Here is a 17,552-nt window from a genome sequence, read left to right as displayed (position 1 = left end):
ATTTGAGTAATCCATGTCGTGTTTCACCCATATCCTGTTATGCCTCTGGCTTGCTGCTGCAAGTTATAAGGAAGAAAATACCAAAAAGCCAGCTAATAAATGAGTTAAAGAAATTAAGCAAGAGCAAGTTAGGAATCTAAGGAGTTAAAATTTCTTTGTGTGACCATGATTTATCCAACAATGTCAAAAAATATCACATCCAATAAGAAAAAAAGGGATATTTTCATTTTATTATCATTGGCTGCCTTTTCATTCATTTTAACTGCATTGCAGATTTTGTCCATACACTTGTGCACGTGACTAGCTTCATCGACACACTGCTTCTTTTTATTTTTGGTTTAGTTTTCATCGTTAAAACTGCCACACACAAGACAATACAAATTATTGTTGTCACAGCAGTATTACAACTGTGCCTTTGAATTCCTGGTATTCAAACTTAAGCCAATACTGCTTCTGTTTGGTTGGTATACTGGATGTTAAAGACTTCTTAATATATTTGGTAAACATTGAACAAGGAAGGTTGGGAAAGGCATCCTGTGTGTAGATTATGGAGGTGTTAAGTTTATACACCTTTGTGTATTCACTTTTCAGCCATAATTCTCAGAGTCCCAGAGGCACTGACACGTGACTGTTTGTTATGGCCCTAGCAGGCCTGCACATTGTATGAGTGTGTGTTGCCTCGCTGTTGAGCTCAGCTGCCACTCATTTTCCTCAAGGAGCCAGTGTTCACCTGGCTCCACTCGGGAATCAGCCACCAAAGTATAAGGGCTGGGTCAATTAGTAGAGCTATAATGTTGTGCTTTGTTTCAGGGTTAAACCTTGAAATAAGTGTTGTTTTTTATGCTACTAGTAAGTAGTTTGCTGGCAGCAGAAGAGTTATGCTCTTTCTGTGGTGACCTTTGTAACAATGATGCATGTGCACAGACAATTATCAACAAGCACATTTGTGAGTGGATGGCAGAGGATGAGGATAAAATACACAGTTTGGGAACAACAGTCATGTGAAACCATACAGTAGTACACTCTTATTTATTCAAAGTAAGTAAGAGGGAAAGTAGAAGCCAGGAGCTGCTAATCAAATGCACTTAATGTAAGCACCTCTATAAAAGAAGAGGTTTTGGAAGTTTGCTGATCCAGCAGCCTGTAAAGCAATAAAGTACTTTCTTTTTATGCATCTAGTGAAACAAAATAACCACAAATGGAATTAAGGAATTAGAAACATTTCAATCACAATGCAGGCAGTGTCTATCGTAAATATATGACATTGATTTTCAAAAGATATTCCAGCTTGCTGTAACCATAAATAATACAGTGGCACTAACTTGTAATGATGCACGACTGATGCACTGGCCTTTCTAGAGGATTATGTAAAAGGTTATGAGGCGCTCTGTCAGCCATTTTTGGCTAAATGTGTTTTCATTATGGATCGTGTGCAGTTTTAGGAAAAAAGTTAACAAGTGTGGAAAGATAGCAAACGCATGTAACCTGTTTTTATATGTTTATTTAAATGTATGTACAAGATTTACAAAAAATGTGCTTTGAGTGGAGGTAACATGTCAGGTAACAATTCAGGACCAAAAAAAAAAAAAAAGACAACTCAGACATGAACTCACACTTTCAGAATTTAACCTCAAACAGCATCCAGGGGTAAGAGGACACCCTTAAGCTCCATCAGCTTCAAGGTGAAGACCCTCTCAGTATTGTGAATTTTGTATCACACTAAGGGAAATTAATATTTAGAAGTCTCTGCGTAAAAATAACTGAAAACTTTAAAAACACAACATGACCTGACCTCTGAGGTCAGTTCAGTCAGTGGCTTGCAACACTAGGGTGCAAAGGTTTGACTCGAACGAGGCGGGAGAGCCCGAGCCGCAGACCCTGACCCGGAGACTTCACTGCTGGACTCTGGGACGTGGAGGGACTTTTTCCAATTTGAGCTGGGAGGAAAAAACAGAAATAAATTGATAAATATGTTCAATGGAGTTAATTTTACAGGAATGTGTTCCAGCTGTGCTGCTGTTCAGTCATTCAGTACCTGGTGGGTTCCACTTGGGCATTCTTCCCGCTGCTGGGCTCAGGGAGGCTGCAGGCTTCAATGTGCAGACTGTGGAGGATGACGCAGGTCTTTTAGAGGCAGGTTTGGCCGTTGGAGGTGTTGTCACTGGGGTAGAAGCTGCTGTGAGAAGGAACAGCGCTCATTCAAATGTGAAATTATGATTCGCAGACAAAAGCTGATGATCCTCATGGGCTTACCTGCTGCTTGCGATTTAGGCTTTGATGGTTTTGATGGTTGCTTTTCTTTTTTAGAAGCAAGAATCTGTTTGTTTTTTTCACTCTTTGTTGCTTTTTCTTTCTTTTTAGTCTTGCTTGCTTTCTTTACTTTGAACTCGTCATCTTCGCTCTCAGATGGTTCACTGAAATCTTCATCGCTTTCTGAATCTGCAAAAGCATTATTGTTACTTTAAAGACACAAAAAGAAAGACAAAAAATGGATACAACTACTTAAAAAGCTATGGCAAAGTAACCTGGTGTCAGTTTGGGTTGATAGTCATCATCATCATCATCACCATCCTTGTTTTTCAGCTCCTCAGTAGCTTTGTAGGCAGCCTTTCTCTGCCTGGCAGGGGCAGGCGACCCTTTCTCTGATGTGATTTTGTCCAAACCTGAAGAAAACCCATAATGATATTAAACAGAGGGAAGGAAATCAAATCTTCAACTACATAAATAAATAAACCTGCTAGACTTTACCCATAACTGCACCATCCACACTGCAGTTGGACAGGAGCAGAGAAGCTGGATCTGTGTTTTCATCTACTGGAAATTTGACATCTCCTGGATAAATTTATCAAGAAATTAAGCCAACATCCTTTTAATCACATGAAATTTAATGATCATTTTAAAGAACAAATCATACCTCTACTGACATGAGACTGGTCCCTCACTTCACCTGCATTATTGAGCGTGGAAAGCGTGATGGCTGCTTCGAGATCCCTCTCATACAGCTTTTCGTCCAGTGGCTTTCTGCACAAATGAATCAAGATTCAAGCCATGTTAGAGATTTTCACCTCTGAGCATTTCTAATGAATACAACTGATAAAAATGTAAAAGAAAAGACTACTTTTCGGTGACATTTTTTTTTATTTAACTCAGCATAATCAACATTTTGTTTTAATTTAGCTGATAAGCCAGTCATCATTTTATCAGTGACTTTGAACGGCTTTACTATTCAACCACCTCAATGAGTTAAAGCATCACAGCGAGGCTTCAACCCAAACATTTATACGCGGTCTGCAGTATATTCTTTAAAAGTGAATGCTTACTTTCAAGCTGACTGCACACCCAGTGCACCTCTCAGTTAGGGCTGGGCGATATGGCCTAAAATCCATATCACGGTATAATTTGAAGCATGTGCGGTAACGCTATATATCGCGATATATTCTTTTCTTCTGTATAACGTATTTTACACACTATAAGGCACACTTAAAATCCTTTAATTTTCTCAAAGATCGACGGTGTGCCTTATGTATGAATTCTGACCTCGAACCGATTTTATGTTACACGGCACATAGAAATCGGTCAAAAAATGTTTTAGTACGACTTTGGTAAGCTATGAAGGCGCATCGCTTGATGGATTGCCGGAGCATTACGGCTGCCGTAGTCAGGAGCCTCACGCAGTGTTGCCAACTCCTCAGTAAGGAAAATCACTATTGACTGAATGAAGAGGCGCTAGAAGTCGCTAAATGACGTCATCGCCTAATTTGCATAATAGGTCATGCTAATGTAATTGTAACCTACGCTGTTGGAGAGAGAAATAACATTGTGGAAGAGAAAGTGAGTAGAAAATGTCCTAAATGCATATAGAATTTATTTAGAACTACAAATTAAATTTCTTTTAGGAATTATTGTTTTTTAATGTCACAATTCCAACCCTGCTCCTTTATCCGGGCTCCTTTACCAGCAAAAGTGACCCGAAATTGGCACTCTGGTGGAGTTACTTTGTGTGTGTGGGTGTGTGTTTATTAGTAGTTTTAAACCTTGTGATCTACAAAACTGCATAACAGTAAAAGAAGAACTGACTGCGTTACAGTCAGTGCGGGAGCAGCGGCTTCGCTTATGCGCGATTCATTTGCAGTTTGGACGCATAGGTGTGAACATCTCCTGCCCTGATAGCAGCTGGGGGAGGACTATCCTCCGCCTGTGAGCGCTTTGGCACGGGTGAGGTGCCCACGGCAAACTTCAGTTAGGAGTACAACTGAGTCCATCCACAATCCATCCACAATACGAAGTTAGTCATTAATATACTGCAACAGCATGGGAACAGAGCAGCTGCGAGAGAATTCAGCATTAATGAATCAATGGTACGGAAGTGGAGGAAGCGCAGTTTTTGGCTTTCCCCATATTCCAAAAGTGCTTTGTCTCTTTGCTATTACTGTCGCTTGGCATAATTTGCAGATGATATTGTTTGCAGCCGCTGCAATGCTTTTGACCACAAAAGGCGCAGCTTGATGACACCATCAACATGCGATATCGTGGTAGAGCAGTATAGTCAAAATCTCTATCGTTGGCCAAATTTATATTGTTTATACCGTATACCGTTTATACCGCCCACCCCTACTCTCAATCTAAACTAACAGTGATGAACTCAAAATGAACACATAATTTTGAACAAAGTTATAATTTCCACTGCTTATCTCCAACCCTTAGTTACTCATCTCAACAAAATATGAACCCATTTTGAAAATCTATTAATGCATTGGCGCTAGACCCGAGTATCTTTACTTTTGGACTGGTATTTTTTTTACATATCATATCTACACCTACAACAAAAGACCAAAAATCTGTGAGTTTAATCCTTTTAATCATCATGTGGTGCAATATTGTCATTGCTAGGGCCACAATGACTTAAAATAAGCAAATGTGGACATTAGCTTATTAGTATTATTGCAGGATCTACCATACAATATAAATCGCCTTGAGGTGACTGTTGTTGTGATTTGGCGCTATATAAATAAAACTGAATTGAATTGAATTTCAAACCATAAGACCAGTGTTTCCCAAAGTGTGGCCTGCAGCCCCCTGGTGGGCCTTGAAGGTAGTGCAGGTAAGCCAAGAATCTGACCTAAATACTACGTTATTCTTAAACGTTGGGCCCATTTTGGATCTTGGATGCATCTTATAGTTCATTGTTAGTGAGCAAAAACTATACTAGTGTTACCAGCTGTAATTTCAGAGGATCAGCTAAAAGGAAACACTGCACAGGGCCATGTGATGACCATAGGCTTGGGTGGGCCGCTTAACATTTTTGGGCTTCAAAATGGACCACAGCCATCTTAAGCTTGGGAATGGCTACATTAGACAATGACACACAAAATGAATTATGTTAAACTATGATTTTGGTCGGTGTGCAGGTTAGTTTGAAACAGGCTGTTTGCAGCACAGAAGCACTCTCGGATTACGATGAAAACGTTACATAAAGCTATCTTCTTTAAATGCTGTCCTCAACATTGCTGCCTGTAACTCTATCTTTAAACTCTCTCCGGTATGGAAAAAAAAAAAGTTCTTATATGCGAATACATTAATACAGACTCTCCCTGTACAGCCATTATCATACATTTACGGTACTGTGGTTGTGTCTATTTGTAAAGATATTTGCCTACTGACAGTAACCAATGCAAACGCACTCCTATACATGCCCACTTCATGCTTCTCAAGGTGGATGACACTGTGTATCAACCAAATGCTGACGAGCTGAGAAGTGGGCCAAAGCAGGCAAAGGAGCGACAAAGGAACGCAAAAAAAGAAAAGCAAAGGTACAAGATGAAAAGCAAAGACAGTGGCTGCAGTGGACACTTGATTATATTTAATGCTCGGCTTCACTTCAGCTCTTTTGTGCTTTAGAACTTCATTCTTAGCGGATAGCGGATAAACCAAGGGCAGCACAAGCAAGAGTAATCCACAGAGTGGTGGCACCCCCGCCCCCTGCAGGTAGATAGGTAACCTGTAGCTGCCTAACGGACTGAAGCAAAACTTCCCCATATTGCAGGATACACACAAGTGGCGCGCCCTCTGCTGGAAACAAACTAAACAGCAGTAAAACTGGTAACATTTATTCACAGCAGGTTTCATGAGCCCTCTTACCTGATTGTCACAGCCAGTGTCAGATTAACTCGCCACCTACCTGTTCTTCTGGCTTGATTGTGAGGTGGCCTCTTGACTGGAGGATTTGCTTAATGATTTCTTCTGTTCTTGTTTCACATCCTCCCTGACCTTTTTGCTGGGTGGGGCCTTCACACAGGCAAAATCCTCATCTATCACAAAATGAGGACAAAGGACAAAGATACCATTGTTAAGACTGGAAAGGGAGTCCTTTGGATTACACATGTGCACCCTACTGTACTACAGGTTTCCTGGAATTTAAGAGTCTTCTGCAAAGCAACAGTATCTAATAGCACGTTTTTTGTTGCAATGTCTTTTTCCTGATCACACCACTTTGTTTTGCACGAAATAGCACCACTGCAGTGACTGCGATTTATCAAGTTAACACGAGACATCTAGGCAAGGCAAGGCAAGTTTATTTATATAGCACAATTCAACAGCAAGGTGATTCAAAGTGCTTTACAGAGACATTAAAAAACAAATAAAAAGGATGATTTAAAATGGAAAAGAAGATGAAGAAGAAGAAGGGAATAGTAGATAAAATCAGTAGTTAAAATGTAAATTTTGAAATTTAAGCTTAAAAGTAAAATAGTGCGGATTTGGTGCTTTATTCAAATGCAGCTGAGAACAGGTGAGTCTTCAACCTGGATTTAAATAAACTGAATGTTTCAGCTGATCTGAGGCTTTCTGGGAGTTTGTTCCAGATATATGGAGCATAAAAGCTGAATGCAGCTTCTCCGTGTCTGGTTCTGACTCTGGGAACTGATAAAAAAAAACGGATCCAGATGACCTGAGGGATCTGGAAGGTTTATACTAGGTCAGGGGGTCACTGATGTATTTTGGTGATAAACCATTCAGAGCTTTATAGACCAGCATCAGAACTTGAAAGTCTATTCTCTGACGGACAGGCAGCCAGTGTAAAGACCTCAGAGCTGGACTGATGTTGTCCACTTTTTTGGTCTTAGTGAGGACTCGAGCAGCAGAGTTCTGAATGAGCTGTAGTTGTCTGACTGATTTTTTAGGCAGACCTGTAAAGATGCTGTTACAATAATCAAGTCTACTAAAGACGAATGAATGGACTAGTTTTTCCAGGTCCTGTTGAGACATCAGATCTTTTATCCTTGAAATATTCTTGAGGTGATAGTAAGCTGATTTTGTTATTGTCTTAATGTGTTTTTCTAAGTTCAAGTCTGCATCCATCACTACACCCAAATTTCTCGCTGGTTGGTGGTTTTTAGTAGGGGTGCAACGATACACAAAATTCACGGTTCGGTTCGGTTCGATACTTTGGTGTCACGGTTCGATATTTTTTCGATACAAAAAAAATGTTCATGCCTTTTTATTAATTTGTCATTTATTAAATTTTCACGGCACATTCTGCACCACATCTCTGTGCGTTCATCATTTGTTTGAAGCCAGCTCACCTCCTGCAACCACTTTTCAGAGAATACGCGCTTCTTTTGTGGTTCGGACTCCTTCTGACATTTCTTTGGAGGTGGAGGAACATCACAGTAACTGCTTAAAGGAGCTTCTTCGACATCTTTAAGAGTTCTAAACAAATGTCTGTCCTCCTGAAAATCTTATGTACGCAAACACGCATTGCAACTTCTTATCTTGTGCGGGTTTTTATTTTGACAGCGAATGCGCACCTGCGGACCACTTATGTGCAGCCCTGGTTATTTAGCTCGTCATATTGCAGCCACAGAAATTCTTTTGTCCATGAAACCATAAAGCTGCACTTTCTTTTTTCCTTATAGTCTGATTTGTCATAACCTTTCCGTTTTGTGGTAAGCTTTTCTTTGGCTGTCACTTCTTCACGCTGACCTGTCTTATTTGGCTCAGCAGAACTAAAATATATATCCTGCTGCTTTTACACACGCACTAACATAACGCTCAGCGATTCTCTGCGCGATCAACCTCTCACATGTTTAAGCTGCGGGAGATTTCACTTGTCATGTTTGCATAGTAAGCTAACGATTGATAAGACGATGTCAGAGGAATTGGTGCGCAAATTATCATCACTCACCAATCAGTACTGTCGCTCTCTATACACAGTTCACGCGATTGCAAAGTGAAAGCAAAAAACAAGCGCAAATTCAAACGCGATTTCAGTATGTCACATATTGACAGTGGCCGATGCCAATGACATAATTACCCAGCTACATTTCCAAAAGAATGCAAAAGCATTGACATATATTTTTCCTTCCTAGGATAGGCCGACGGGCAGGGCAGAGATAGATTTTGGTAGCCCGACTGGAAAAAAGCCCCGTCGGGCTAGCGATTTTGCGAGCCCTGTATCTGATTGAGGAATCACTCATCTTTGGAAAAGAGAGTTTATTATGGAGAAATGTCTCTTTCCAAAATAAAAGCTATACTATACGCTTCTTCTGGGCTATATTCTCAGCAGCATATTAAACATATCAGGTCCCCATAAGGAGAATCGTGTGCTAACGGCTGTCTAAATGACTCGGGTAAAGTTTGTAGCATGCTGCTTGTTGTTTTTCTCTGCTTCCACTTGTCTTTGCACTAGGATGATGTCGGAGTAAATGTGCAGTCATATTGGTTGTGTTCCCACTAGTGCTGTCAGCGTAAATCTGAAATGACATTAACGTCACAACACGGCAAATCTCCGTTAACGAGCTACCGCGGATCACCTCATGAGTGGGGCTGGAAGACGTCAACACATTAACGAGCTAACTGCGCTAACACACTAGTTCCCACCAATTGAGCATTGCTGGCACATCCAACATACTGTTTTACTTTTGTCCATGACAGGCTTACCTTCAGGGTCATACATCACATGAAAACCAAAATAGTTCCAAACGCCAGATCTGAATGAGGGTGGGGGAGGTTCAATTTGCCATGTTGCAACTAGCCTAGCTTCTGTCTCGCTAGCTTGCCCTGCGCTCAGTGAATCTGTGTTCGACTACTCCGCCTAGGCTGCACTGTCGAGCGCAGATCCACTGAGCGCTCAACACAGACAGCATCATCAGAAGGAAAGTTGATAAAATAAATTAAAAATGTTGTATCGTTCGATACATATGCGTACCGAACCGAAAGCACTGTATCGAACGGTTCGATATCGATACGAGTATCGTTGCACCCCTAGTTTTTAGGTGTATAGATTGAAGTTCTCTGGTGACCTGTAATCATTTTTCTTTGGCACCAAAGACTATTACTTCAGTTTTGTTTTTGTTTAGCTGGAGAAAATTGTGGCAAAACCAGTCATTAATTTCCTCAATGCATTTCCAAGAGCCTGTACAGGGCTTTGGTCTCCTGGTGACATTGTGATATATATTTGTGTGTCATCTCCGTCTCAGTCTGGTTCTCCGTGTGGAACAACCTCTTTATGAACACTTAAAATCAACCTGTTATTATAACATTTAAAGACTTTAAGGTGACCACCACCTTTTCACTCTGTTGCCCACACATACATACATCTCTTTATGTATTTTTCCTTCCTTCCTTACCTTTACACACACACACACACACACACACACACATTTAGTATTTAATATATATCATAAAGCAAGTCATTAGAACTTGCATAAAGTTTTAATTTATTTATCTAAATTTGTATGCAGTTCTACTTTCAGTCGCTCCCTTTAAGGGTCTCCACAGCAGATCTGCCCCATCTCACACTATTCCCAGCATCCTCCTCTGTCACACCAACCCTCTTGCATGTCTGCCTTCACTACATCCACGAATTGTCTCTGTGGCCCCCACCCCCTCCCTTCACATTTCTAAACCATCTCAATCTTGTCTCCATACCCCTCAACCTGAGCCGTCCCTCCAGTGTACTCATTTCTAATTGTATCCATCCTTGTAACACCAACAAAAATTTGAGCATCATCAGCTCCACCTCCTGTCAAAACCATACTTGCATCTCGCAAACCTTCCCTTTCACTCTTGCTGCTGCCTTTCAGCCACTCGTCTCCACCCACTCCACCCTACCTGCACTCTCTTCTTCACCTCTCTTTGCTTTAGAAAACTGACCCCAGGTATTTAAACTCGTCTACCCTCACATTTTCTTATGACTGTATATTAATCCAGTTTCTCTGTTTCTATCCTCTGTAAAGCACTTTAAATTGTCTTGTGTAAATCTGCCTCGATTTTTCTGTTTCTATAGAATAGCAGTCATATCTTTAGTATATTGCACACATTTTGATATTAAAGACTAATTTCAAAGCGGTGTAATTTCTTTTTTGAACGAACCTACATGTCCTTGTGTAAATACTTTATGTAGGATTATAAAATGATGACATGATATGCTATTTCTTTATCACACTGTTGATCAAATGGGCCAGGATAACAGATTTTCAATTTAACTCACCATCATCGAAGTCCTTGGTCTCACAGTAATTCACAGTCTTTGTCTTCCTGTGTGTCAACAATAAAAACAAACAAACAAACAAACAAACAGTTTTTAGCCTCACCAGATCTAGTTTACCAGGCATCGACAAAAGCAGTAGCTTACCTAGATGGTCGGTCCATAGCTCGCTTTTTAGTCAGCTAACAATAACCGCATTGACACGGCTAATCAACACTACTACTCCCTCCAGCTGCGTGAAGGCTTTCGATCTCCACACGATAACAAAGTTAAGATGTCACTTTTCGTGAACTATCCGTAAACTGGACTATCCGTAAACTATAAAACTTTAGTTACACAAACTTAACGTGAGATACGTCGGTCCCCCCGAGCTCTCAAACAGCCCGCCTGAACGGACCGGAAGTGACGTCAGTTGTTTACAAATCTACCGGAAACCGGAAGCAGATTCGTTTATTTCTAAACAAAACAAAAGAATACAGAAAAAGAGTCAGTTTGTGGCAACCTGTTTTAATCTTTAAAATCAGAAATAATCAGAAAGCAATATATAATATTCTGTCTTTCTTTTTAACTCGTTTTTTTAAGGTGTCGAATCTGCTTCACTCAAATAGCTTGGCGCAGCTTTGCTAAGTTCGCCCGTCTAATGCTTATAAATGGCTTGGTACTGTGCAAAAATCTTGTGCCACCTCCTTTTTCTCTATAGTTTGATATGAAAAAGTGAATAGATACAGCAGTTTATTAAAACATGTGCAAACACACGTGCAAATGCCGTATATAAGGCAAAAACAGAGTTTGAAAGTCAATATTTGGTATGAGCACCATTATTCAACACAGCCTGAACTCTCTTAGACAACCTTTCTTGTTTATTCTTCGGGAATAGTTCTCCAGGCTTTGTGAAGGCCATTCAAACCTCTTCTTTGGATGTTGGCTATCTTTCGTTGGTCCCACTCTGTTTAATGTTTTAGCCCGGGCTCTGGGAATCCATGACCTTTCTATCTAGGTAATATTGGGATTATTGCCATACTGAAACATTAAGCTGTTGCCAATCAGATGCTTTCCAGATGATATTGCAAAATCTGACAGTATTTTTCTGCAATTATAAGTCCATCAATTTTGACAAGATCCCCAACAGGTTGAAATGCAGCCCTAAACCATTACAGCCTCCACTATGTTTTACAGATGGATGTAGACTCACTGTTGAACCTCAGTCTTAACCTCTTGACAACAGTTCCAAAAGACAAAAAGACAAAAATTTTACATTTGCATTCATCACTCAATCGGGCCTGTTGTCACTGATTTTTAGTGCAGTTTATTTGTAATTTGGCCTACCTCAGCCTTTTCTCCATCTTTCCTTTCCTTGAAATAGCCTTATACAGCTGCCCTTCCACTGAGACCATTTCTGATGAGGCTTCGGTGAACAGTAGGTGGATCAAATGAGGGGCCAGATGCGTATCTCATCTTTGCTGGATTTTTTTCTTGTTTTGTAAGTACGAGACTTTCAGATACAGGTTGAAATGCAACCAGTTTGTGTACAGTTAAATGAATCGGAAGAATCATGTCTGCTGTTTGTCATAATTCTTAAATGATAAAAGAAGGATTTTTTTGTATTTCCTTCTTTTTACAAGGTGGATCTTTGCTCTTGCATGTAAATAACAGCTGATACTGGGGAGTAACTCAAACTACAGCGAGTAAGTAATTTAACAAATTACTTTCTACACAGGGTAAATAAGGAATCTAGTTATGTCTTTAGGAATGATTAATAGAAAGAAACTCAGAGACTGCAGTTGTGGTTCTATTATGTAGTTGTTTACATATTTGCCTGACAAGTGAAAGATTACAGGAGGAGACATAAATCCTTTGGGGATTGTGTCAGAAATAATACCTGGTTTAAAAGAAAAAGGCAAAATTCGATATGCGAGAACTAATCAAAGATTGCAGTTAATACTAATGGATTGCATTTATATAGCGCTCCTAAGTTTGCACAAGTGCAGATGTAGGTGTGTGTGGGGGACTAGAATGAAGAAATAAACATCACTTACTTAAAAATATATGTGACTAATATCTTTAAAATGGTCTAAAAAAGTGTTTTTAAACTGTCATCTGTACTAAATATATTTCAGATCAAATACATCTCTCTGGGAACTTGTGGTTTCTGGATTGCATCTTAGCCATCATCTTGTATGAAAGTTAACTTTGAGGAGTCATTTCTGCTTCTTTATTTGCAGGCAGTGACAGTATCAGTTGTGTCAGACAAGTTACCAGCAGATGGCAGCATAATGCCTTCTGGTCTTGGTTCACAGAGGTACAGACTTTGACTGGCTGATTGACATGAACCTGACATGTCCTCAGCCACTCAGTCGCCCACACTCAGGGCGGAAGCAATCACGGCTCCCTCTAAAGTGCAATGAAAGTAAAATCCCTCCATTTTTACTGCACATTCAAGAGAAGGGCAGCTGTCCCGAGGGTTGTCATTTTCTAGTTTGTGAGTGGGTGGCTGTCGGCTGCGGTTTATCACACAGTGGACCTTGAGGAACAACCAGGGATGTGATGGCCCACTCCTTTGGACCCAGACAAGGGAGGAGAACATGCATCCACGGGGCCAAAAGGCCCTGTGGTCACGCATTCCTGAACTCCTCCAGCACTGCCTACAGCCACGACTAAAATATCAGATCCAGTCATGCAAACACTGCGGTCACAACATAACGCTTCCATTCACACATATATACATGCTTATATTGTATTTATTCCGGTGCTACTAATGACAGGTTGAGCACACCCCTGCATTCTCTTAAAATGCCGAAGTTAATCCTGAAACGACAGTCGCGTTTCTCTGGCACTTCTACACGTATACATCCGTTTATAACTGTAGGAAATGTTTAGAATATATGCTGCTACAGTTAAAATTACCACGTCTAAATACTATATGTTCCCAAACAAAGTCACATGACCGCTAAAGAGGGAAAGACTGTTACATAAACTAAAGTAAAAGTAGAAATATCCTGTTAGTGAGTTTAGTGGCAGTTATATGGGTTTATATTGTTAAGCTATGTGATGATAATTTGTCTTTAAAAAAGGTAATACTGCACATTTGTGCATGTTTTAGTGGTGTACAGTCTGTGAATTCATCTCAAGGTTAAAATGTCAAAAATGTAAAACACAAAGATAATTATTTTGCATTTTAGACTGCAGTTATAGTCGCTCTAGTTCATAACAAACCCTGTAACAAAGCCCAAACTGAGTAACTATTTTACAGCAGTTGGCTCTATGCATGAAAGACATGAGTAACAAGGTCCAGAGGGACAAGGGAAATTTGGGGTAACTGTTTCTCTAATTTACTTATGCAAATTAATCCTTGTTAGATTTAATTTGTGGATTATGTAACATATTTAAAAATTCATAAAGACTGTTTTTTTTTTCTTTCTCTGGCAACACTAGGCAGCATTACTAGGCTATTTTGGGCCAAGGTATCTAGTTGGGTTTACTAGCCTAGTTGGCATCCGTGAGGTCATCAGTGGTCTTAATTTCAGCTTGTTTGTTGGAAGTGGTCAGGAGGCAGTTTCCCCGCCCCCCTCAATCACTGATGTGAATGCCATCATTATGCGCTCTATAGCATCTCAGAGTGGTAGTTTGTGTGGGGCTCTCTGAGCCCTGCACCCATGCCCCTGTATGGTTGTTCCGCAGGCGGAGACTGCAGTGTTGTTATTTACATTCCTCACAGGGCAACAAGAAACTAGAATGCTTCTGCGCTATTAAGATATTTTAGGAACGTTGAAAAAATATAGTGTTGTGCATGAATATGAATGAGTACTGCTGTTAATGTAACAGAAGTACTCCATAAGAGGTTATTTGTCCCTCCAAGCTGTGTTATTATGCTGCAAGCCAGGCATATTTTTAGCTACTCGTGGGGACAAAATGCTCTGCCTGAGAGAACATTCATAGGTTGGGGGCACCAATTATTTACAAGCCTCAAACTAAATTTGTCTTGATGGGCTCTTAGTGTTTCGGATATCCGGCGTTGCAGTTGTGTCAGAGTGCTGTTTGTTATTGTAACCTAGAAATGGCCTTGCATCTTCAGACGTGGAGCGGCGGCGACCACAGCACTGCCACAGCAGCCACAGCTTTAGCCAGGGGAGCAGAGTGGGCAGACAGATCTGTCAATCAGTGGCTTCCGGAGTTTGTTGTCTTAGACCACGTCTTCTGAACCGCATGCTTTCACGGGAATTTTCACTTTTTTTTGGTGTACACATGCAGCGGCCACAAAGCTAATTGCAAGGGAGATGAGAGGCCGCCGAGGTACAATCGTGAAGAGATTTTAGGACATGTAGGCTGCGCATACTGACACGGCAAACTGACATGTCAGTGTGTCCAGTTAAAAGTTATGATTGTTTAAAGCATTGCAGGATTAAAGGATCAGACAGTGTTGGTTAGAGGATGTTAAAGGCTTGCAAACCTTTAAAGAAATAAAGCCAACATAAATCCTTTGTAATCTACACAAAGGTGTATTTGTATAATATGATAATAATAATAATAATAATATAATATAGTAAATATGTATATTTTATGATGCTTTATTTTCATACTATCCGGTCACAAATTGACACCATATCTTTTATATTTCAGTGCATCTATGCTTGTGAGACTATTTCTCATTACTCTGGAATGGTCACTAGTCCAGCACATGGCCAAGAAAGAAACTGGTCACACTCACATCCACACCTATATGTCCAGTTTAGAATCACCAATTAACCTAACATGCATGTGAGTCTGTTCTTTGGGCTCTTCTTGGAAAACTACTTATAGTGGTAATTATGACTTGGATATTGACGGGAACACTTATTATAAGTTGGACAATTTAGAAACTGGTAATTACAACGCTGAGATGACATGATCGCAGACAGTGTGGCTTTTGTTTTTTTAGATTTGTCTACTTGAGGGTTAGAAAATGGTGACATATTTTTGAAAGATCGGTGACTTGACGGATGTAGCTGACTGTAGCAGAAAGAACTGAGCTTAGAGAAAGGAAAGCAAACCGGGCTTTTTCTTATTTCTGCTCATTAGCCATTACTACTACTGCTCAAATCTCCAACCCAACTCATGGTTTATTCGGGTTCCAGGTTATTGAAAGGAAGGTGAACTTCCTTTCAATAACCTACCACCCTAAGGTGTTTTCCTTAGGGTGGTACCGGGTCAGTGTATAATGCTGTCATGTCAATATGGAACAAAATCTCTGAGGAATCCAGCTTATTGTTACCACCAATGTGTACCTAATAAAGTGTCCACTGCGTAATATAATGTTAAATAATCTCATAACATGAACTGAAAATTCTTGTAATCATTGCAGATGTAAAGCAATTTTTAAGTTTTGAAAAACAAACTCCTTTTCACATGCCTCCAACTAATTTACTTTGGAAAGGTTAACTTAAAAGATGTGTGAGACATTGTTCTTTACTTCCACCACTTAAGACAATAAATCATTTTAATGACTATAAATTGACGACATTTTCTTAGCTACATTACCTCGCTTTAACCTATTTATTTATTAAGTGTTTTGGTATTTATTTGTGCCCCCCTCCCCCTTTCCCCTGGTGCCACCCCATTTAAAAACTCATAGAAACACCCCTGTCCAGCCCGCTTTATTTTTCACCTTTTAAAAAACTCATGTCATGAGTCCAGCTCTGTTAATACTGAGTATCGAATCACTGGGTGCTTGCAAGAGAGAAGAGCAAAAGCGGATTTCTTTTTCTTTTTTAAAAAAAAAAAGTTTTTTACGAGTTCTTATGTGCTGAATCATTGTGACAAGACGTTTTCACTTATGTTTTTTGGGCAGTGTTACTGACGATATCAGGCCCCAGAGGAGGAATCTGCAGTATGATTACATGTGCTGACAAGATGGTGGGGATAAAAACAGCATCAAAGGGACGGCAATAATTCAACGCTGCCAGTTTTACACCGTGACAGCATTCAAAATAGCATCTGTAACACAGCATTGTTTCCTGCACTCTGCCGTGGCACTTGAAGGGCACCCGGGGAGCAGTCTCATTAGGGCGACCTTTCAACAGGTGGGTCACAGGCAAAAGGAGACAAGCACATGAGATCTCAGTGACTTATGTGTCGTCGTGCCTGGGATGCAGCGCTCTCACTCCCGTCTCATTGTTGAAAGACTGATAGATCGACTATCTCAGATTCGCTGTTATGCATTTCCTACAAAGTGCACTGCTCCTTGTGTGCCAACCAAAACACACGGCTATCTTTAAGAGCCAGTAAGTGTCCACAAACTTCTGGAAGCAGCAGGCTGCCTCTGGAAAGGAACACTGGCTTGCTCACAAGGAATTTTTTAAAACTTTTTAGTGATCAATTATGACCTGAAACACAGTGGAAAAAACTTCACTGGACTCTGTAGTTTATAGCCTGACTCTATTTTGATTATCCCACTGAGGTACACAACCTGCAATGCAGGGGATGGAACAGTTTCCTTTTTACTATGTTTAGCTGAGCACCTGAAGTGCACATTATGCATTTTGAGATACTCATTTTCTTTTTGTGAACACCCACTCTGTCGATCTGTGCTTACATGAAATGCAGAGAATTAATATTGCAAACGGTTAAGCTCACAGAAGTTTATTCAAGTGTCAGTTATCCCAGTCAGACCTCTTGCCAGCGACCCAATGCTGCAATGCAGAGAGTTATCATGCCTGACAGGGGGGGGGGGGGGGGGGGGGGGGGGGGGGAGGTTCTTCCACCCCCGTGCATTCAGAGATCTGTCGGACACCAGAGGGCGATGTCCACATGTGAACATGTGAAGGGTGCAGCCGGAGCATTTTTTCCACACAGAAAGGAAATTGTTAAGAGGTTGTACCTCTATTCATTAGCACACAATGTTTTATTACCTATATATGTTTCTTTAATGTGTCTTTGTTGGGCTTTACTCTGAGGCGGTGTACCTATGGAGGACCAAAAAAGCCAAAATAAAAAAAATAATTAATGACTCTGATTAATAGGGTATTAAATAGCCATAATATAATAAAATGAAATATGATTGTTGGCATTGATAATTGCCACATAAAGTAAT

General features: G+C 40.3%; 1 protein-coding gene across 2 annotated transcripts; it reads right to left on the bottom strand.

The window, feature by feature from the left end:
* Nucleotides 1-242: 242 nt before the first annotated feature.
* rad51ap1 (RAD51 associated protein 1) lies at nt 243-10,891 on the bottom strand. 2 transcript variants are annotated; one of them, XM_085137371.1, is made up of 9 exons: nt 10,634-10,891; nt 10,490-10,536; nt 6,179-6,308; nt 2,915-3,021; nt 2,749-2,832; nt 2,526-2,663; nt 2,254-2,439; nt 2,036-2,173; nt 243-1,937 (listed from the first exon to the last, which is right to left on the bottom strand). In XM_085137371.1, exons 1-9 carry the CDS (start codon nt 10,648-10,650, stop codon nt 1,810-1,812), a joined length of 975 nt encoding a protein of 324 aa, XP_084993497.1. In that variant the 5' UTR covers nt 10,651-10,891; the 3' UTR covers nt 243-1,809. The 2 variants fall into 2 exon arrangements, with proteins under 2 accessions (XP_084993497.1, XP_084993496.1); XM_085137370.1 differs by having other exon boundaries at nt 749-1,937; nt 2,036-2,176; nt 10,634-10,890.
* Between the last annotated feature and the right edge of the window lie 6,661 nt (nt 10,892-17,552).

Source organism: Neolamprologus multifasciatus, chromosome 17 (assembly GCF_963576455.1).
Source record: "Neolamprologus multifasciatus chromosome 17, fNeoMul1.2, whole genome shotgun sequence".
Classification (NCBI taxonomy): Eukaryota; Metazoa; Chordata; class Actinopteri; order Cichliformes; family Cichlidae; genus Neolamprologus; species Neolamprologus multifasciatus.
This window is presented reverse-complemented; position numbering and strand designations above follow the sequence as displayed.